The 22635-nt window shown below is 42.8% G+C and overlaps 1 protein-coding gene across 1 annotated transcript in view; it reads right to left on the bottom strand.

Annotated features, from left to right (window-relative positions):
* Positions 1–578: 578 nt before the first annotated feature.
* Positions 579–22635, bottom strand: part of Myh13 (myosin heavy chain 13) — a 52494-nt gene continuing 30437 nt past the window's right edge. The window contains exons 23-40 of the mRNA XM_047547234.1: positions 20958–21134; positions 19018–19163; positions 18819–18909; positions 17586–17975; positions 14507–14633; positions 14300–14418; positions 12426–12622; positions 11251–11434; positions 10100–10265; positions 9330–9454; positions 7901–8209; positions 7625–7828; positions 5628–5753; positions 5167–5337; positions 2885–2989; positions 2664–2759; positions 1040–1174; positions 579–620 (exon numbers count right to left, since the gene is read on the bottom strand). Coding sequence (XP_047403190.1) covers positions 606–620; positions 1040–1174; positions 2664–2759; positions 2885–2989; positions 5167–5337; positions 5628–5753; positions 7625–7828; positions 7901–8209; positions 9330–9454; positions 10100–10265; positions 11251–11434; positions 12426–12622; positions 14300–14418; positions 14507–14633; positions 17586–17975; positions 18819–18909; positions 19018–19163; positions 20958–21134 — 2883 coding nt within the window. The 3' untranslated portion in view covers positions 579–605. The remainder of the gene's footprint in view (positions 621–1039; positions 1175–2663; positions 2760–2884; positions 2990–5166; positions 5338–5627; positions 5754–7624; positions 7829–7900; positions 8210–9329; positions 9455–10099; positions 10266–11250; positions 11435–12425; positions 12623–14299; positions 14419–14506; positions 14634–17585; positions 17976–18818; positions 18910–19017; positions 19164–20957; positions 21135–22635) is intronic.

The following is a 22635-nucleotide window of genomic DNA, read 5'->3' as shown; positions in this document are numbered from 1 at the left end:
GCGTAGGATTCCCTTTCCTCTACATCCATATCATTATCTTTTGTCTTTTGTTGTTCCTTATCTCTGTGTCCTTATTATCTCTTGTCCTTTGTTGTTACTTTTTTCTCTTTCTGGTAGTAGCAATTCTAATAGGGGTGATAGAGTCTTCATATTTATTTATTTATTAATCATTAATTTTTTGTGGGCTGGAGATAAAAACCGGGGTATCACACATGCCAGGCTAGTGCTCTAACACTGCGCTACACCCCTAGCTAAGTCTTTATTTTGAAATGTTTATGAAAGTTGGTGATTTACCTGGCAGTGGGGTAGATTTTCACCTTTTTTACTCGGATCAAGGAAGCTCTACTTTCACATCCCTTACTTTCTCAGTATTTACAGTAGAGCAGGCAAGTATCTAAAAATCAGCCCACAGAAGAGGAATGAACTCCAGTGTCCCTATCTATAAATTGAAGGAGAAAATGGAAAACTGAATTTGCAAAAATTATGAATTCATGATAACAAACACGGCAGAGCCAACGATTCAAGTATTCAGGAGAATTTATTTCTCATGCATTTTCCCTCCATTCTCCCAGAGGTGTCCCATGGCAACGAGCCTCAGGAGGGCCTCATTCTTCCATCTTCTGTAGAAGAAAAAAAATGTACACAGGAAATGAGTCAAACTCACTGGGAGGCTGAGCAATGCCTTCAGGTGGAGCAGATGGAAAGGCTGGAACTTCAGAAAAAGGGCATTAAGATATGGCTTTGTCTCCCTTGGCACATTGTGAAAAACAAACCAGTCAAGCTACTGGAGACAGGACAAGTCCTTGAAAAGCGAGAGCCTTCTTGGACAGCATCTCTAGTGACAGGCAGAGACAGGGATAACATGTCTGTCCCCTTGTGCCTCCTGCTCATTCTCCAGGAGCCTGGGATGTGGGAGTCTTTGCTAAAATAGTAGCATCTGTGAGTGCATGAGCAGCAGGGATGAGGGGACCCACAGGCATCCTCCAAGCTGTCCCTGGGTGTTCTGTTTGTCCCCTGTGTCTCAGGTGTCTGCTCTTACCTGCCCCCCCACGTCACGACTCTTGGCTCTCAGCTTGTTGACTTGGGACTCAGCGATGTCTGCCCTCTCCTCAGCCTCCTCCAGCTCATGCTGGACCCTCCGGCACCTGGACAGCTGTGTGTTGGCTTGCTCCTCCTAAAGGGAAGATGGAGGCATGAGGCTGTGAAGCCTCTCAGTATGACTCCGTGGCTCTAGGGAGCTGGAGGACCAGGAGGTTGTGAGCTGGGATTACCTGATAGCAGGGAGGAAAGGCAGGCTGAGTTCTCCAGAGCATGAGGACAAAGCTCCCGGTTTATGGCTATGTACACTGGGCTGACCTTGCAGGTGCTGCTGTCCCTCCAGGCCCCACCCATGTGACCCTGAACCCCTTCTCTATGCTATCTCACCCATAGAGATTTTTGCAGGAGACACAAGTCTAAAGTTCTCATAAAGCACCAGAAGGTCCCAGAGACCAATGGCCTAGGTCCCCTTTGTCCTATCCTCTGCCCAGTACCATGTGTCTGGGGCCAGAGCATGGTAGGGGTCTATTTGAGGGTTATCTAAGGGTTCCTGGCTTAAGTGGTCTCTTGGGCACCCCTCCAGCCTGACCAATCTTGGTGGGATTGCACTAATTCAATGTGTATGATCTCTCCCTCAATTTAACCAACTAAAATATGCTTTTTTGAGGTGAGGATAGAACTGACCAGGCTTCTAGGCAGGGAAGAAAAAGAGCAATGGGAGAAGTCATCGACTTAGACATTTGTCTAGGGAAGGGGCCTCTAAATTCTATTCCTCATGACACTCTTCTGGAGAGAGGCTCTGCATGCAATAAGAAAATTCCAAAGTCAATTAAGTGTAGGAAATGCTACATGATAGAATGCCTCTTCCACTGTAGGGAGTTAATCACATATTACTTACAAAATCTGAGAAACTCTTGAAGTAAAGCAACCAGTTTAACTTTATTTAACCCAGAGTGTCCCAGGGGCTATTTCTATAAAAGAAAAAGCTATTCCTCCTCCTGGTCCTTGCTTCCTGCCACTCACATCCCTCAGACCTAATGTCCCAGAAGATACTTTGGAAAACACTGGGTTCAACCCATCCTATTTCTTCCCTGTTGGTTTCACCTCTTTGATCAAGGGCCAGATCCACAGGGATGGAAGGGAGTGCTGGGAGTGGAGGAGGATGAGAAGGGTGGAGGAGGTGGGGACAAGGGAGAGTAGGGTGTGGTGATGGTGTGCATTAAGATGAGGTGTCTCAGGGAAGGTGGAGGGGTGGCAGGTGGGGTGGTTAGGGAGAGTTGGGGTGATACAAAGCCAGCAAGGTGGGCTAAGATGTCCACAATGGATAGAGTAAGTCAGAATGGGGTGGGATGGAGTGAGGTGGGTGAGGGTTGAATGTGGGGGATGGCGGTGACTGTGTCAAATGAAGGGGATGGAGGTAAAAGGCACAGAGGTGATGAGGTGGAGGTTTGTTTAGTGAAAACCAGGGGAGTGAGGAGAACAGGTGTCTCTGGGTTTATACTTGCCAATGCAAACTCAGGACAGACCCTCTGCAGCTGATACTAAACAAGCACCTGTTCCCACTCAGGATTTGTGGGGGCACGCAGCCAGGTGTGTGGGTGCTCCTGGGGATCTCCTATACTCACCGCCTCCTCCGCCTGCCTCTTGTAAGACTTCACTTTGGACTGCAGCTTGTCCACCAGGTCCTGGAGTCGGAGGATATTCTTGCGGTCCTCCTCAGCCTGCAAACAGGGTATCTGTGACAGGGTCCCACAAACCTATAGCTCCTATTTATGGGGTCTAGTCCATGGCTCCTATTTATGGGGTCTGGTCCATGCAGCATTCACGGAGGTTTTTGAGACTCCACCTGGTAAGTCATCTCCTTGACTTTGCGCTCGTATTTGTGGGCCCCCTTCAGAGCTTCGGCACCCCGCTTCTGCTCGGAATCCAGCTCGCTTTCCAACTCCCGCACCTGGGAAGGATGAAGAGAACGCAGAAGTGAAGTCAGAGCTCCCAGCCTTCTTTCACAGACTCACATGCCAGTCACTTTAGGATGAACTCAGGACTCCCTAATTATATTTTGCAAAGATGTCTCTTCCTAGGACGTGGGAGCCATTTTTATTCACTGGGATACCACTAGACCATCAGTGGCTTTGTGTAATTTAGAACAAGATGTCTTCTTTGGGCAGAGACAGCACAGGTGCACAGAGCTTGGCAGCTGGGTTAGGATTGGCAAAGATGCTCCTTCCTCTGGATTCCTACAGTTTGGCAAGGCAGCACAGGTTGGACTTCAGCTTCAACTTGACTCCATAGGTGAAACTGCATGACCACTTAAGGTGGTCATGAGCCTGATGAAGTAAGGAAGTAGAAGCCAAGGGGAAGTAAAAGGTATGTTCAGACTCCAGGTCCAGTTGATGGACCCAGAGCAATTCAGTTGCCATCATGGAGTCTGATGATCATCACTTAGGATGGAAATGATCCTTCCAGCCCAGTCTACCTCAAATGTAGGGATAAAACTAGATAAAGTATGTGAAAGTACTTTTAGAGGGCTAAAGTACTGCACAGGTATTGTTCATGTCACAATTGCTTCTGCCTTTTCTGAGTCTTGAAGGGAGAGGCAATCACGGAGAACTCAGTTCCCCAACTGTGATTCCAATGACACCACCCAGCAAGATCCAACTGGGGATATATCCCGGTGGCTGCAGAGGAGGCAACTCTGGACTTGGAGACTTGCTGGATCAACTTGGAAAGTTCCCAGTGGAATCTGCTTACTCTGGGAACCATTCCAAAAAGATCCCCACACCCTCTACTTCATGGACCCTGGGAATTGTCTTCCATCAGGCTTTGCAAAACATTTTTTCCCTTGAAATTGCTCTGTAGGTCTTTGCATGGTTTATGGAACTCAGTTGATGGGACAGCTGGGATTGGAGGACAATGTGCCTCACAACACCAGGGAGAGGGTGGCCTAGGACCCTCAACCAACCCAGAAATCACAGAACCACAGGGGGCAACAGGGTCCTAATCCTTCCCTCATGGGAGGGATGCATGAGAAGGGTAAGCCTAAGCTCCTTTTAATGGAATAGGACTGGGAATAATTGCAAGTAAACACTTAAGGAATTTGAGGGGAAGTTCTAAATTCCCTGGTGTTTACTTTTGTCTATGACCTTGTTGTTTTTAGCAAAAATTTTTAAAAAATCCTTTCATATTTACATAAACTGTGTGCCTGGTGACCATATCTAGGGAGATTGGTATAAAGAAAGATGATCTTTCCTGCTAGGAAAAGTTGTTTCCTTCTCTTTTCCTCCTCCTCATCCTCTTTCTCTCCTCCTCATCCTCTTTCCCTCCCACTCTTTCATTTCTGGTCTCCCTGGGACAACAGAGACCTTCTAACAACCTCCTTCTAACTTCCTCCTCATAGCCCTTCTCTAAAATGTCAATTGCCCATTAAAAAAAAAAAAAAGATTAAAATAAACCATCACAGGTCTAAGGAGAAAATCAAGGGTACAGGAAATGAAGAGAACAGTCAACAAAGAAACAAAACAAATATAAAAGAAGCTTCCAGATAGAGAATAGACAGGACTTCCAGTGTTGGGGGGGTTAATCTTTTCTGGTGCACTAACTTAGAAGAAGTACCAATTGCTTTCCTTTTGGGACGGAGTGGGAAATACACCAGAATCACAGACTACATTTAGAGACTAGAAATGCTGGGAAGAGAATGAGACCTGAGAGTGGGAGACTACAGATTTTATGTAGGATGGACCATCATTTATCAAAATGAATATCAGTCCAAAATGTAAATTATAATAAAATGTGTATTTTTATGATTATAAAGTTTATTTTTCTCACTTATATGTGTAGATATGAATCTACATGAAAAACAGAAAATGAATATTAAAAGACACTATCCCACTACAGATACCAAGGCATCAGCATATCAAAATGGATTTGTGTGTGTTGGGGTGCAGCGACAGGTCGGAGAGAATAGGTGGAGATTTGACTCCCAGGGAGTTTTACAAGTAGTTCTGAGGCTACCTTTGCAGTCTATCAGCAGTCACTTTCCTACCAGATAAATTTCTGGATCATGATTTTGCTTGGGGCAGCTAAACTGGATGTCACTTCAAGAGTCAGAGTCCTCTAAAACCACCCTACCCTGGCCTCCAGTTTCTGGATCTGCTTCTTGCCGCCCTTCAGTGCCAGCTGCTCAGCCTCATCCAGGCGGTGCTGCAGATCCTTCACCGTCTGCTCCAGGTTCTTCTTCATCCGCTCCAGGTGGGCGCTGGTGTCCTGCTCCTTCTTCAGCTCCTCAGCCATCATGGCGGCCTGGTCAAGTTCATGGGACATATCAGTGAACAATCCACCCATCCCTACCCAGAGCATATGGATGATGCTGTTAAAGCTGGTCTTGTGCATCATATTGAATGCCCCCTGCCTTCCTTGGACCAGTTATCATGGTCCACTTTGCCTCTTTAATGACTCCACCTCACATGATATCACTCCAGGAAGCCACCACTACCTGCACTCATAAGGAGATGAAACCTACTTGCCATGCCCTGGCTTGGAAGCCCTCTTTCTCAATTTCAAACAGCATCTGAATAGAGAACAGTGCTTACATCTGTGATGGCCTTCTTGGCCTTCTCTTCTGCATTCCTAGACTCCTGGATGGAGTTCTCCACCTCTGCCTGGCACTGAGCCAAGTCAGCCTCCAGTTTTTTCTTGGTATTTATCAGACTTGTGTTCTATAAGAAAAATTAGATATCAGAGGTGATCATTTTATTTGAGCACTTGAAACAAGGGAAAGGGTGGGATAGTAAGTAATATGTAATATGTACAATTATGTTCCATTGCTTGTTTTTCACATGGGTGGTCTGTTAAATACTGTATCATCCTCACCAGAACAGAAAGTCCTGAAACAGATCCAAAACTGAACATCAAAAAAATTGGTTAATGATAAAGGTGGGATTTTGAATATTTAAGGATAGATTATTCAATAAAAGGCATTGGAACAAGGAAATTATTGATGATATAACTACATCACATGAAAAGTAATTCTAATAATCAAAATATACCATACATAGAATTGAAAGGAAAATGACAAACTAAAAAATATTTGCAACATATATTATGGGAAAATATTCTTTTCCTTATGATATAAATAAGACAAATCAATAAAAGTGGCAAGGAATACAAGTAGCAAAAACACAAGAAGAAATATGACACACAACAAAATGATGAAGTGATTCACATCACTAGTAATAAATACTAAAAATCCCAATGAAGTATTTTTCAACAATAAAACTGATGAAGATTTAAGAAATAATAGTTAGGGACTTTGAGAATTTGTAGGAAAGAGCCCTCACATAGTTTCCAATTGGAAGAAAAATTGAGACAACCTTGTTAAGGAACATTTTACAATGTATTATGAATATCTTTATTGTTTTGACCCTGAAATTTTACTTCCAGAAATTTATTTACATCTGGAAATATCAAGACAATAGTAATAGTAGATGTATGTGAAAATTTAGTTAGGAGCACATATATTACAATGGTCTTTCTAATAGTAAAAATTTTATTGGGAACAATCTAAATTAACCAACCATAGAGGATTGATTAAAGTGCCATAATATACCACTATAGTAGCCTGTTTTCCAGCCAATGAAAATCATATCATAGATGATTTAAAGAGGTAGAAATAAGTTCATGACACATTATTAAATGAAAGCAATAGGTTACTAAAGATTGAACCCAGTTTTATAAAAAAAAATGTGTTTATGTAATTCACAAGGGCCTAAGAATAAGAAACTCTGAAATGTTAACAGTATGGTTGATTTTTTTTCTTCTCTGCATTTGCTAATATTTTCTATTTTATAACACAAACAACTTCTTAAAAATTTCCTTAAAAAATAAAAATAGTTATTTTTGAAAGAAAATCCTAATATTCTCGGGTTTCAGCTTAAATGGCATAGGCTAAGCATTCTAATCCAAATGTCTGAAATCTGAAAAGGATCTGAAACTCAAAACCTTCTTACAACCAGTGGAAAATTCCACACTTAACCTTATGTGATAGGTCATTGTCAAAACTCAGGCACCCTAAACATTCTATAGAATTTCCTTCAGGCTATGTGTATGCAGTGAATATAAAACAAATGAGTTTCATGTTTAGATTTGGGCCCCATCCCCAATATATCTCTTTATGTGTGTGCAAATATTTCCAAATTCATAACAATTTGAAATTAGAACATATCTAGTCCCAAGTACTTTTGGATAAGGGATACTCAATCTGTACTTCCCCTGTGAAGCCTTCTCCAGGGGCTTTAGGCAATAATATAATTCATGCTTGTTCTGATTCCCCTTCAACATGCATGACCTTGTGTCTTTATCTTTGTATAAAAGAAAACTCAGGAATCTGTCAATCAAGAGTCCAAGTTTACCCAGCAGTGGGTTTGTCTTGACCACTCGTCTGGGAGGAGAGGGGCCTGGGTTCTACCTGCTCATGGTGAACCTTGAGCGGAGGCACGCTGGAGGAGGGAGTACCGAGATTCCTGGGCCTGCGGAAGGCCCTACCTGCATTCACCACCGTGGGCCTAGAGCCTAGCGAAGGAGGACGCACCTGGGAGTGCAGTAGCTGCACTCGGTCGCTGGCATCGAGCAGCTCCTGTTCCGACAACCTGCGGGTCCTCTCTGTCTGCTCCAGGGCCACCTTCATCTCCTCCAGCTCCTCCTGCAGGAGACCATTCCTGCGTTCCACGATGGCTAGCTGCTCCTTGAGGTCCTCATTGCTCCTTAAGGCATCATCCAAGTGCAGCTGGGAATCCTACAGGGGAAACCAGGAGTGAAGCCAGAGCCGCAGGGCAGCTGACTGAGCGAGGGAATGGGCGGTGCTCACCTTGAGCTGGCCCTGGACAGTGCGCAAGTGTTTCTGGGTCTCAGCCACCTGGCGGTTGGAATGGCCCAGCTGGATCTCCATTTCGTTGAGGTCGCCCTCCATCTTCTTCTTCAGCCTCAGGGCGTCATTCCGGCTCCGGATTTCAGCGTCCAGCACGCTCTGCATGGCCTCTGCGGCCCGCTGGCTGTTTCTTTTTAGCTGCTCAATTTCTTCATCCTTCTCAGTGACCTTGCGGTCAAGCTCAGATTTTACCTGGCTTAGCTCTAGCTGGACGCGCAATATCTTGCTCTCCTCGTGTTCCAAGGAACCCTGATGAGAGCAAAGGAGCAATTGGGAGAGCTGTGGACATCACCTCTTGAATGGACATTTTCATCCCTAGTGTAGTAAAATGGATATTATATACCCATTTCACAGATGAAGGGAACAATATTCAGAGGTTTGAGTATTTGACTTGCTCCCGATTATCCCTGATGGTGGGATAACACTTTATATCTTGAGCATCCTTTGGAATTAATAAAAAATATGATGGGTATCTGTTTTAATAATAATTGTAATTCAGATAAAAATTTGATGGTTGGGTGTCTGTTTTAATAATATCTGTACTTCAAGAACTAACCTTTTTTTTTTTTTTTTTTAGAGCTAACCTTTGTATTTAATTGTATTTTCTACAATGGCAGGGAAAGTGCTTTTCTGTTATCCTGTGTTAGTTCAAATTTTCCTAGAAACATCATCACCAATTTGTCCCACTCTGTACATGACCTGCTCTGGTATTTAGAAGGGCTTTGGGATGCTTACATGCCCTCTTTGTAGCATCTGTAAAATGGATAAGAATAACATACATACACTAATACATACTATATGTATACATGTATATGTATGCACACATGTTTAATGTACATATGTACATTATGTATACATGTGTACATACATACACAAAGGTCTGTTGTTATGAGACTTAAATAAATTACATATGTAAAGGGCTTACAACTGTGTCTGGCCCATAATAAATTATAAACATATTAATCATTATTATGGATCCAGGGCTCATAAATTTGAACTTTACATCTGGGTCTATTTTGATTATACAGGATTTTGTGCATGACCCTATGTTAAACATAAAACTGAGGGATTCTGAGCTGGATTTCAGAATGTTTGCTGATTGATTTTTATTTTTTTCTTCTTGGGGGGGAAAGATATTGAGGACACAATGAACACATTTACTTTCCAAAGAGGACATGTGCTAGAGAGGGTTCTCGGGAGACAATGCAGCAGAGCTTAGCTTTTCAGCAGCAGGGATGGCTGAAGGTTCTTCCCAATGGAGACTCTAAGCCTCCTGGCAGGAAGGTGCCTCTATGGGTGGACAAGGGCATCCTTTCAGTTTCCTGTTTTCCTGAACTTCCCAGTGTCCTATCCCAGACAAGCCACTTGCCTCCACCTCTTCCAAGGCAGCCTGGAGATCGGACTTTTCCTGCTCCACTTGCTTCTTGGTCTTTTCCACTTCCTGAAGGTTCTTGCCAGTTTCTGCAATCTGCTCGGTTAAGTCAGAAATCTCTTCTGCAAAGGACAGGCTTGATTTAGGCTGTTTCAACAGGCTCCAGCTTATAGCATAGGCATTTGCCAGGCAATTTAGGGGTTGGCAGCTCACTCATGACATTTATATAGGAGAGAATACACGGAAGTCATTCAGATGAGGTGTTGGTAAGACCCAGATGTGTTGTCTCACCTGAACTATGCAGAGGAATGAGCGAGAAGGATAGAACACTTTATAAATCCTAAACTTTACAAAGAATGCAAGAGGATCACAGAGAGAGCCAGAAAATGCATAAGCTGGCAGAGGCTTTAGAAAGCACTGGATCTGGTCTTCTAATTTTTTAGGGCAAAAGTCTGAGGTCCGAACAGCTTTAGTGACATGCTCAAAGATGCAAAGCCACTAAGAATCCCTGAAGGGTCTTGTTCTCTAAAAAACAGTGGACATAGTAACCCACTGTGCCTTTAGTTCTTAAAATAAGACTTAGCTGTTCCTATGCCTTAATATAAGGCATAGGATCCGAGCCCTGGGGCTGCCTGAGCAAATGTGATGCATGATGGGAGAGGATTTTGTAGGGCAGTGGGAAGGAGCAGGCTGTGGGCAAATGAGGGAAAGGGATGGCAAGAGGAGAAGGAGAAATATTACATGGTTGGGGCCCCAAGAGAGCTCACCTTGCAGATTTTTGTTCTCCCGCTTCATCGTCTCTAACTGATCCACCACCTCTTCATAAGCATTCCTCATCTTGAAGATTTCAGTACTAAGTGACCTGGACTCTTTCTGAGCAGCTTCCAGCTCAGCTTGACTCTCATCCAGTTTTTGTTTCCATTCTGCAAGGACCTGGGAGATGATAAAGGGACATGTGAGAAGCAGAAGGGAATGGGGGACTTGAAAGAAGAGACTGCTCAAACAAGAGCTGGCTGCAATGACAAGGTTTCCCTCTTTCATCTTTGGGCACCAAAGAAAGAGGGCGTGTCCTGCTCTGGACCAGTGGCTACAAACTCTGCTCTTCTGGATTCTTTAATTGTTTATTTATTTTGTGGTACCGGGGATGATATCCGGAGTACCCTACCACTGAGCTATATCCCTGCCCTTTTTACTTTTTATTTTGAGAAGGGTCTTTCTAAATTGCTCAGTGCGGCCTCAAAACTTACAAGCCTCCTGCCTCAGCCTCCCAAGTAGCTAGGATTACAAGTGTGAACCCTGGTACCTGGCCTCTGCTAGATCTTAAAGATATACATTGAGTATCCCTGATTTGAAGTTCTTGGGATCAGAAGTGTTTCAGACTTCAGATTCTTCCGAATTTGGTAATGTGTGCGTGTGTGTGTGTGTGTGTGTGTGTGTGTGTGTACATAAATCTCATTGTATATTTTGGCGGTGAGGCCCAAGTCTATATACAACATTCATTAATGTTTCATACACAGCTTATACAGTTAGCCTGAAGTTAATTTCACACATTTTTAGTACATGTGCATTTTAATTGCAAACTATCACATGAGGACAGTCTGGAATTTTTCACTTGGGGCATAATATTAATGCTCAAACATTTTTGGATTTTGAAACATTTCAGATATTTGGATTAGGATATTTGGATTGGATATTTGGATTATCTGTATTACAATCTCAGTGTAATCTGAATCAGCTCTGATTAAAATTAAAATTCCCTTCAGAGGAACTGTCACAAAAGTAGAGAGACCGGGACTCCTCCAAACTGGGAATTAATTCTCTAGCTGGGGGCCTTGTCGGATGTGTGTGCATCTCACACATCTAAGCGTGAAAGACTGCAGCTCTGACCACCACCTCCATTAAGCAGTTGGGGAAGGACCTTATCGAAGTTCCTCTGCTTCTTGTCCAGAGCGGCGCAGGCTGTGTTGGCCCGCTCCAGGTCCAGCATCAGGTCGTCCACTTCTCCCTGAAGCCTCTGCTTGGTTTTCTCCAAGGAAGCGCACTTAGAGTTCGCAGTCTCTGTATTCTCCTCTGCCTCCTGTAGCCTCTGGGCCAATTTCTTCCTAAGAGAACCAGATGTTTTTTTGTCTTGGCAAAAGTGGGATATTTCTGAATGTACATGTCAGATTGAAAAAGAATTGTCTGGAAGGGATTGAGCAAGACTTAGCATTTAAGTGGAAAGGATCCAAGTACAGCCATATATCACATAATGACATGTCACTGAACACATACAACTGTGGTTCCATAAAATTGGAATGAAGCTGAAAATTTCAGATCTCCTAGTGACGTGGTATCTATTGCAATGTGTGGTGAAATGCATTACTCATATGTTTATGGTGATGCTATTATAAACAAACCTACTGTGCTTCCAGTCATATAAAAGTATAATACATACATTTATATACAGCACATAGTACCTGATTGTGATGATAAACAATTCTGCTAATGGGTTATATATTTATTATGCTATACTTTGTGTGTGTGTGTGTGTGTGTGTGTGTGGTGCTGGAGATTGAACCCACAGCCTTCGCATGCTAGGCAAGCTGTCTACCACTAAGCTGCACCACCAGACCTATTTTATCCTTGTTACTGTTCTTTTAGAGTAACTTACAAAAAAGTTTACTGTAAAACAGTACATCCTGTGATGCCATCAGCAGCCTCACACATCCTGTGTTTATCATGTATTCTGATCACATCAAGAGGACATATTGAGTGATTGGCCTATACTATCTAGGTTTGTGTAAGTGAATTGCAAGTTGTTTGTACAACAAGGAAATTACCTAATGACTTGTCTCTCAGAACATATTGCTGTCATGACTATTTCCTGAATAATCCTAAAATGCTTGGTGACAAAGAAGGTCCCCAAGAAGCTTCCAATGGAGCCAGGTGAAATAGACATTTCCACAGAGGAAGAGGGAGACCCCAAGAGGATGGGGACAATATCTGAATGGTTAAGAAATTATAACAAGAGACTCTCTCCAGGTAGGAACTCCTCTCTGCCTCCTAGGGAGGGTCCTGGGGTCACCTCCCCTATTATAACCTTAGAGCCCATACTTGGCCTCCTCCAGCTCCTCTGTGCGCTGGATGGCATCCGTCTCATACTTGGTCCTCCACTGGGCAACCTCACTGTTGGCCTTGGACAGCGCCCTCTGCAGTTCGGCTTTGCCTTCCTGCTCCTCCTCATACTGCTCCCGCAGCAGGTCACAGTCATGGCGGGAGGACTGCAGGGCGTGGGCCAGCGCATTCTTGGCCTAGGAATTATAGTGGTGACAAATTGCAAAAAAACATGACTCTTTTCCATGTTAAGGTATTTTCATTGAAATAGCTTTTCCCTAACTTGGATCATTCCCATACTGTTTTCAAATTTTGCCATATCAGTATATTGCCTGCTTAATTTTCTTAAGTTTGCTCCTTAATTATATTTTACAAGATTTATTTATAAAGTAAACTATTACACAACAGTAAGTAGAAAACAATTAGCATTTGCCATAAACACCAGGTAACCATAAAAACAAATGCAATGGAAATAAGCAGTATTATCACTGCTTATCTTGGCACTGTTGCCTGCTATGACTCTGTGTCTAAAGGCTACTTTCTATTGCTTAATAAGGTAAATAAGCAAATTATCAAGAGTTGTCCAAATTGAGAACTTTTTCCTGGATGTAATCAGAAGGATTGAAACCATATTAAAATGGGAACAATTTTCTCACTACTTGATGCATTGTTATTGAGCATCTTTTGGTGTCATCAGTGGGATGTGTCCTCATACTGGGGACTATGGAAATGGGCTGCATTGTTTCCATGGCTCCACCTCCTATTCCAAGCAAGAAAGGACATGTCCAGAGGCCTCTGCAGTCATTCACTGCCATCTGGACAGGGTGAAAGTTTAACTCTAGCAGCTATAATGATTGCAAAACACTTTCCAGTGCTACCACCAAAGAAGAGTTCTGTTGACTCTGTGCAATAGTTTGTACATTTTAGTCATTTTTAAAAACACAAATAAACTACAAAACACTACCTAAGAAAGAAAACTTGCTATTGTTGTTTCCTGGCTAAAGGAAAGCCTCATTCCTACAGTGCGCTTCTCATTACTTGTTTGGAATCTGGTTCTCAACACTCCCTCCTTCCCTTCAGTCTACTGAAAACCTTTATTGTGGAATAGAAATACAGGAAGTAAATATAGCACTTCTTCTTTTTCAAAAGGGAAAAATGGAACTTGGGGAAATTTCTAAAAGATTGCCCTATATGTCTTCACCAGTGCATAGTAACCCCAGCTTTCCCTTTATGCAGTTTTGTGGACTTATGGATTCCTATTCTAAAACTTGAACACATATCAGTAACATTTACTGAGTGTCTGCTATGCACACTGTTCTACTGGGACTGAACCTAATGTGTGCTGTGACAATATGGGAAAATTATTCCTGCTCTTCAGGAGTGTACAGGTTAGTGGGGAGACATGTATTTTAGACACAAGTATCTAAATTTTGGAATCAAGGACATGATGATGTTCATGCTTATGCAAATATCTCAAGGGTGTCCCCCAAACCATATAGTCTTTTGGGAGAAAGGGTATTTAGAAGCAGGTATTATAGGAGGTGGCCCACAAAGGGTAATGAAGAAGAAAGAATTCAAGTGGCTGGGATGAATCACTGGGCAGAGGTGAGCATATCAGTGGAGTGATGGGGAGGAGGTATCCCTGGATGAAGAGGGAAGTATCCAACCACCCTGTGGAGAACAGAGGTGCCCAGAGATGAGAAAGGAAATCCAATGTCAAGGTACTTTAACCTTAAGAAACAGGTTCTCACTGCACAATAAGGCAGATTTTTAAAGTAGCTCTGCCTTCAACCAGCCTGGGTGAAGTGATTGTGTTACCAGCTTCTCAGATTCTATCTGATGTGATGTGGCCATTCCCAAAGAGGTGTCCTTACCTTGGTTTCTTCTTCTAGTTGCCTCTTAAGCTCCTCCAGCTGCTGGGTGAGGGCTTGCTTGCTTTTGGTTAGCTGTGAAATCAGAGACTCCTTCTCTTCCACTTGGTGGTTCAGCTCCCCTACCAAACAGATGTGGCCCCCACATCAGCAAAGCTGACGACCCTCCCCTGGGGCCTACCCAGACCCCTCAGCCCTGACTGTTCTCACCATTCTGGGTCTGCAGTCTTGCCTTCTGCATATTCAGATCATGGATTAGCTGGGTCTGTTGATCATCCTTGGCTTTGATCTCATTAAATTGATCTTCCACAGACCGGCACATTCTTTCCATGTTACTCTTTGGGGTGGGGGGAAAGGTCAAAATGAATGGAAAAAATGGGTTTCTGGTGCTTGATATTGAACTGGACAGTTTGATAGTTTGACTTCTTATTAGGTAAAATAATAACATAGAAGAGATAAAGGTCAGTTTAAAATATAATAATCACATCAGAATTGCCTTGTTTTTATTTGTGATTGCTGCTTGATCACCAGTAGCCTAGAACAGTGGCTTTCAGTAGGAAAGTATTTGATGATTTATACACAAACTCCTGAGAAGATGTCACTCAAAGGGACTCTGAGATCCTCAGAATATTAGTAATTTTGTTGGCAGGTGAATGGTATCTGTGAGCAATGTGTTCATATGATGCCGCTGAGTGTTTCATTCAATAAAACAAATGGTTCCCTGGGGTGACTTGGAGGGGTTCTCCTCTGCTTACTTTGGTTGGCCTATATTTTTGTGAAGTTTGTTCAGAAACCTCATGTGTAATGTAAACCTCGTTTCTTCTCCCACCCCATAAAATGTAAAATAAAATGAGCATATGCTTTTCCTCACCTGGGAGCATGAGATGGCAGAAAATACAGGGATACTACATCCCAAGGGAGACCTCCAAGTCCATTCAATCTCTGAGAAGATACCATGCACATGTGAAAGAATTCAAGCAGGGGGAGTTGAAAAAGGGAAGGTAATACACAAGGAGAAGAATCAAAGGATACTATAACTTTAAAAATACTAAGTGAGGGACTGGGGATATAGCTCAGTTGGTGTTCCTTCCACTGGATTTAAAAATCAAGAACGGACAACAGAAAGCAATTCTGGTGGTAGGGAAGCTATAAGGAGGCTGGTTATAGGCAGCATGTGGGCAGTGCTGGAGTTTCTTTTAACTCGGCCAACCCTGTAACCAACTCCAGTCAGGGAGTACTATGGTTTGGAGTGGTTTGTCCCCATAGGGTTCATACACAGGAAGCTTGGTGCCCAGCATGGCAGTATGCAGAGGTGATAGAACCTTTAAGAGGTAGGGCCTTAACCAGGTATAGTGGTACATGCCTGTAATCCTAGTAGCTTGGGAGGCTGAGGCAGGAGGATTGCAAGTTGAAAGCCAGCCTCAGCAACTCAGCAAGGCCCTGAGCAACTTAGCAACACTCTATCTCAAAAACAAAAAACTAAAAAACAACAAACAACAACAACAAAAGCCCCCAAACAAAAACCAAACAACAATGGGCTGGGGATGAAACCAAGATAAATCACAGGGAAGTGTGAACCAGATTCTAAACAAGGATAGAAAGAAATTCCATAGAAGCCGCTTTCTTCTCTAATCCTATCTCCAACCCTACCCCACTTTTTCCCTAATGAACACCCTGACCTTCAGGAAATCCCTCTATGGGAAGTCCATACTTCCATATCTGGGACCACTGCTGCTTCTTCTACCCCATTTAAACAGCTCCAAGAACAGCTCAGTGCACCTTGAAATGAGGACACTCCTGAATTGAGGAGTACACACACCTGATCTTTGAGAGCAGTTTTACCAGAAGTCATATCAGAAGTGGGTTACCAGGAAGCTGATGAAGTTAAGCTTCAGGGCACCCATCTGCATGGGCCCCAGAGAATTTGGGGAGCTGCAATAAGTTTCAAGTGGGAAGGTGGAGACTTTATAAGCAGAATGTATTTCTAGAGAGGAATTTCTGGCAAATGGTCTAAGGAGGCCTCAGAAGAAAGGAACTTGAGTTTTCGGGGCTCTAATAACCTGTGATTTATTTTTTTATTCTAAATAAATACTACCTTTCATGCCTAATTTTCATAATTTTGCATACAGTTATCCCTCCTTATCTGTGGGTTCCATGTTCTCATATTCAACCAACCACAGATCAAAAAAAATTTTTTAAATTTCATCTCTATGAATGTGTACAGTTTTTTTTCTTTCCATTATGCCCTAAACAATACAATGTAACAACTATTTACACAGCACGTACATTGTGTTAGGTATTATAAGTAATCTAGAGATGAATTAAAGTGTATTGGAGGATGTGCATAGGATTTAAGCAGATATCATACCATTTTTACATGAGGAACTTGAGCTGTGGTTATCAGTATCCATGAGGGTCCACCCCACCGACATTAGGGACAAGCTCTTTTTCTTAAAGAGATCCAACCCTTCCAAGTTTTGTGTACTTTAAATACCATAAAACCCATGCTCATGTTCATAGGCATAACTTCATAGTGACTATACCTCTCGGGCACTGACATTGTGTGGTAAGAAGGCCATGTAGAAAACTGTCCGTAAAGCCCCTGTGGTATAATCCATCAATAGGTTTAGTTCTAGAACATGCCAGATGGACTCGTAGCTTTCTGTAAGGTTTAGGAAGGATGATGCAACCTTGGGTGGTGGCCGATCATTCAGTCAAACTTGAATGATGCTGTGGCCTGAATGTTTTTGTCTCCCCAAATTCATGTGGTGAAACTGAATCCCCAGTGCAGTGAATTTGGGAGGTGAGGATTTCGAGGGGTGATTAGGTCTTGAGGTTTCCAGCTTTGTGAGGAATAGTGTCCTTATCAAAGAGCTAGCTCCCTTGCCTCTTCTGCCATTGAGGACATGGTGACAAGGTGCCATCATTGAGGCAGAGAGAGAGAGAGCCCTCAATGGACAACGAACCAACTGGCACCTTGATTTTGGACTTCTCAGTCTCCAGAATTGTGAGCAATAAATGTCTGACACTTAAATAAAGTGTTCTGCCACTTAAATGTCTGTTGTTTATAAATTACTCAGTCTAAGGCTTTTGTTCCAGAAGCCCAAATGGATAAGATGCATCTTAAACAAATTTGAGGAATTGGGCACAAGCAGAAGTTGGGGAGAGGATCTTGGTACAGAATATGCTGTAAATTTGGGAACATAGTCCTGGGACTGGAGAACTTAGACTTAGCTGCCTAACTTTGCCAAGACCAGAACTGAGCTGCCTTACTTTGTCAGTCAGGTACCTTGGACTTGGAGACTGTCTCAATGTTGCTTGCCATGTCATCGATCTCCATCTTCAGTTCACTCTTCTCCTTCTCCAGCTTCTGCTTGACCCGCTGCAGGTTGTCAATCTGCTCCCCGAGTTCAGCCACACTGTCCGCATGCTTCTTCCTCAGGGTGGCCGCGGTGGCTTCATGCTGTAGGGTGGCCTCCTCCAGGTCTCTGCGTAGTTTCTGGAATTCAGCCTCCCGCTTCTTGTTCATCTCAATCTGGGCAGAGGTCGCTCCGCTAGCTTCTTCCAGCCTTTCGCTGATCTCCTCCAGTTCCCTGGCCAGGTCTGAGCGCTGCTTCTCAATCTTGGCTCTGAGCGTGTGCTCTGCTTCGATTTCTTCCTCCAGTTCTTCTGTGCGGGCCTAAAAGGATCATTGTAGCAGGGATGTTTTTGAGGGAGGGAACAACCTGGGTGGTGAGGAGTTGGTGGGCAGGTAGCGCAAAGTTAAGAATACATTATAACATTGAGTTAGTGGAACAAAATTGGAAATAATGTAGGTGTCCATTAATAGGGAAATGATCAAATCAATTGTGGACTTGCTCTAGAAGTCTATGAAGCAGTTAAATGCTGATCCATGCCTACCATGGATAGCTCCACAGAATATAATGATAAATGAAATGAACAAGTTACAGAGTGATATGCTCAGTATGAAAAATTTTATGCTAAAAATACAAAGAAACAAGAAGAAAATTTTGCATAAATATATTCTATATATTTTCTTTGGATCTTAAATATGTACATAAATACATAGCAAAAGATCTACCCAGATGCATATCTGATTGAAACTGGTAGTTACTCTGAGAAACTCAGAGACCTCTTGGTTTAGGAACAGTGGGCAATGCTTCTCTATTAATAACACTTGGTTTTATTGGTCATATATTTATTCTTTCCAAGAAAATATGTTTATGTGTTACTTAGAAAATTAAAATATTAATTTCAAAAAATAGAAGAAATGCCAGTTGTAGTAGTGTGTGCCTGTAGTTCTCAGCTACTAGGGAGGCTGAGGCAGGAGGATCATTTGAACCCATGAGTTTGAGACCAGTCTGGGCAAAACAAAACAAAACAAAAAGGAAAGCACAGAACATTCTCTCCAACTCCAATAGGAGCAAAAGAAGCTTAAGAACCAAAGGGGGAAAGAGTAAGCAGGGGCGCGGGGGCACTTGCAAAAGGATTGCCATGGTTGGGAAGGTTTTGATACTTTTACCTGTAATTCTTTAATCTTCTTTTGCAATTGCAGACTGTGAACTTGTTCATCATCAATTTTGGTTTGTAACTGACTGATTTCAAATTCCTTCCTACAAATAGATTTTAAAAAAAATAAAAGAACATGAGATACAAGCCTTTTAAAGGTGGGAAAGTTGACTTGCAGGCTCAAATGGAGAAGTAGAAAATAAAATATCTACTTCTTCAATTTCTCTTCAGCTTGCTGCTTGTCGTTTTCTAGATCCATGATGGATTCCTGGGACATTTTCAGATCTCCTTCCAGCTTCCTCTTTGCTCTTTCCAGGTCTGCCCGCAGTTTCTTCTCCTGCTCTAGGCTACCCTCGAGCTGGGAAGACAGGTAGAAAGTGTGGAACCCTGCCACCAAAATGAGCTTGGCCCCTTCAGTCAATGCAGTCACACGCTGGCCCATGGCTTCCTGTAGGGTGCCCACCTAAACATCTAGCCGGGAAAGAAGCAAGTCTTCCCCCTCTTCCCTTCTCTAGCAAAGGAACTCTAGGGGATCACTTGGGGGCTCCTGGCTCTTCTCTCAGCCAATTCCCACTTGGCCCTTCCTAGGACATATTCCCTGTAGGGGTCTGGCACCCATAGGTGCATGTTCCTGCCCAGACAGGAGCACATGGGGGATTCTATGGATGACACATGGAAGTCCAGGTTGCACACCATCACCCCCCCTATTTATTCTATGCAACTGTGGCGGGACTTGGGCAAGGGCTTTGTGTGTGTGTGTGTGTGTGTGTGTGTGTGTACACAAATAGGCACAGGGAAAGAAGGGTATGCAGGTAGAGCACACCTACTCTGGCCTCAGAAAACTATAAGAGACCTGGAAAAGTTCTAACTACAGTAGTGAATAAAACTAGAAAACTTCAAACCTGGTTCTTACAAGAACAATAATGTCAAGCCGTAGAGCAGCCTAGGTGTTGGTCAATAGATGAATGGATAAAGAAAATGTCACAACACACACACACACACACACACACACACACACACACACACACAGTGGCGTTTTACTCAGCTATAAAGAAGAATGAAATTATATTATTTGTTGTTAAATGGATGGAACTGGACAACATGCTGAGTGAAATAAGCCAGAGTCAGAAAGCCAAGGGTCAAATGTTTTCTCTCATATGTGGAAATTCAAGAGAGAGACAGAAAAAGAAATAAAAACAAAGAATCTCTTGAAAATAAAAGGGATAAAGGGAGACCAATGATACCAATAGGGTAGAGGAAGGGGATTGAGAGGGAGGGACAAGGACAGGTAATGGGGAAGGACTAGAGAAGGAAATCTACAAAATTCTGCTATGTACATGTACAAATATACCACGATGGACACAGTTTGACATATAACCATAATATAATAATTAAAATAATAATAATAAAAACAGAAGTGACCAGCAGAATAGAAGAAGCATAGCAGGGGAAGGAGGGAGAAAGAAAGGGAAGTTAAAGGGGAATAAGATTGATCAAATTATGTTCTGAGCATGTATAAATACGGCATGATCAATCCCACTCTTAAGTATATTTTAATGCACAAATAAAAAATAAAGTTTGCTCTGAGAGAGAGAGAGAGAGAGAGAGAGAGAGAGAGAGAGAGAGGAAGGAGGGAGAATAAGAATGTACTATGTTGGGGAAAAAATGATTTTCAGAGTCACAAATGGAATTAGTGTTTTTGTGGTTGGGGCTTGAACCCAGAGCCTCATACATATTAGGCAAGTGATTTACCACTGAGCTACACCTCCAAATGGAACTAATTTTTAATAATGTTGGAAAAGGATTAGAGGTTTTGGAACACAAATGACCTACAAGGGGGTGCTAATAATGATGATGATGATGATTTAATAATAATATTAGCAGCCAATTTCTGACTAAATTTTTCTATGCAAAGAACTTTCCATGGAAACCCTCCAAGGTAGGGCTATTTGTGTCCCCATTTCATAGGGTGGAGACTGAGGTTTCATAAGGCTAAGTGACTGGCTCATTATCCTAGACTTGTTTGGGGTCAGGCAAGGCTGAGATGTGAACTTGGGATTCTGAATCCAGAACTGGAACTCTGGAACCCCACTCTCTTGCCTGCACCTCCACCAGTAACAGACACTAAAGCAGAGTAGTCAAATGTCCTCACATCGTCTGTTTGCTGTTCCAGCTTGATATTTATTTTGATTAGTCCGTTGACTTTATCTTCTTCAACCTGCAGATCATCCAGTGTTTGCTGATGGGCTTCCTGCAGCGATTTCTTCTCTTTGGTCAGTTTGGAAATGTTTTCTTCAAGGGCTGTCATTTCTTCAGACAGATTCTTTACCTAGAGAATAACACCACCAATTTAATATTGAAACAATTAAACTCAAAATTCCCAACAACAAATGTAATTGCTGTGCTGGATGCAGTGGCACATGCCTGTAATCCCAATAGCTCAGGAGGCTAAGGCAGGAGGATCATGAGTTCAAAGCTAGCCTCAGCAGCTTAGTGAGACCCTGTCTTAAAATAAATAAAATAGGGCTTGGGATGTGGCTCAGTGGTTAAGCACCCCTGGGTTCATTCACTGGTACCAAGGGGGAGGGGAAGTGATTGCGTGCTCTCTCTCTCTCTCTCTCTCTCTCTCACTCTCTCTGGCTACAGCTTCTTTACTTCCTGGAATTGGCAATCTCTCAGTTTTTTATTTGTTTTTGAGATGGGGGTCTCACTATGTTGTCCAGGTTGACCCCAAACTTGTGGGGTCAAGTGGTCCTGCCTCAGCTTCCTGAGTAGTTGGGGCATGTGCCACAAATAATCTGTCAGATTTTTTTATCTTCCTTGTTGCTCTATCATGATGTCTCAAATTCTCCCATCAGGATTACTCCTTCAAGGAGTGCATTATAGTTTACAAGGAGGGACATTGCTAAAATGCAAATATGCTGCCTCTGAAGGTAATACATCAATCTATATTCACTCATAATGCGTCTGCAGAAATTTGTTAGGTTGGCTGATGGGGTTTAGAATGAGGCAGGAAAGGAAGGAAAGGTATGAGTATTTTGTAAGAAAACCCAGGGGGAATCCTGTGTTGTCAGGATGTGTGATTAGGGCACCTAGTATGGAGCTTTCAGGCATTAAATGGAACTGCTTTCCATGTACGTTCTTCCAAATCTGAGGTTGCTACCTCCTGACCCATGAGCTGAATCTGGCCTCAAACATATTTTCTTTCATTTATGATTTTTGAAATGTTATCAAGTTGGAGAAAAAAAGACATAAAAATCTAAAATTCTGGCTTCCTGTGGAAAATTAGAAGCTCTGGCAATGCTGGATTGACAGTAGTTGGCTGGTGATTAGTCAAGGCTACTATCTGTTGCCAGGTTAGCCTGCAGCCAGGGTTTTAGTCCCCACCCTTCCCTATCATCTATGTTCACCACTCCCAATTGTCTATCCAATGTTGACTCTGAGTGTCAACTGTCATTGTCATCATATAACTGGTAGACCTCAACCCTTATCCCGTCATGGGCAACTGCTGTGGTGTGAATCATGCTATGTGTTTTACATATCTTTGCCAAATGTATATTTCTGTCCTGTGTGCATGCTGGATATTCCATTTTCCTCATATTTCTCCCCACTTAGTCCTAGGTAGTTAATGTCTTTTTTTTTTTTTTTTTGGTACTCCGGATTGAACTCAGAGGTACTTGACCCCTGAGCCACATCCCAGTCCTATTTTGTATTTTATTTAGAGACAGGATCTCACTGAGTTGTTTATGGCCTCACTTTTGCTGAGGCTGGCTTTGAATTCATGATCTTCCTGCCTCAGCCTCCCAAGCCGCTGGGATTACAGGTGTGCG

This window comes from Sciurus carolinensis, chromosome 3 (assembly GCF_902686445.1).
Source record: "Sciurus carolinensis chromosome 3, mSciCar1.2, whole genome shotgun sequence".
Lineage (NCBI taxonomy): Eukaryota > Metazoa > Chordata > Mammalia > Rodentia > Sciuridae > Sciurus > Sciurus carolinensis.
The sequence above is the reverse complement of the archived record's forward strand: the minus strand, read 5'-3'. Positions and strand labels throughout refer to the sequence as shown.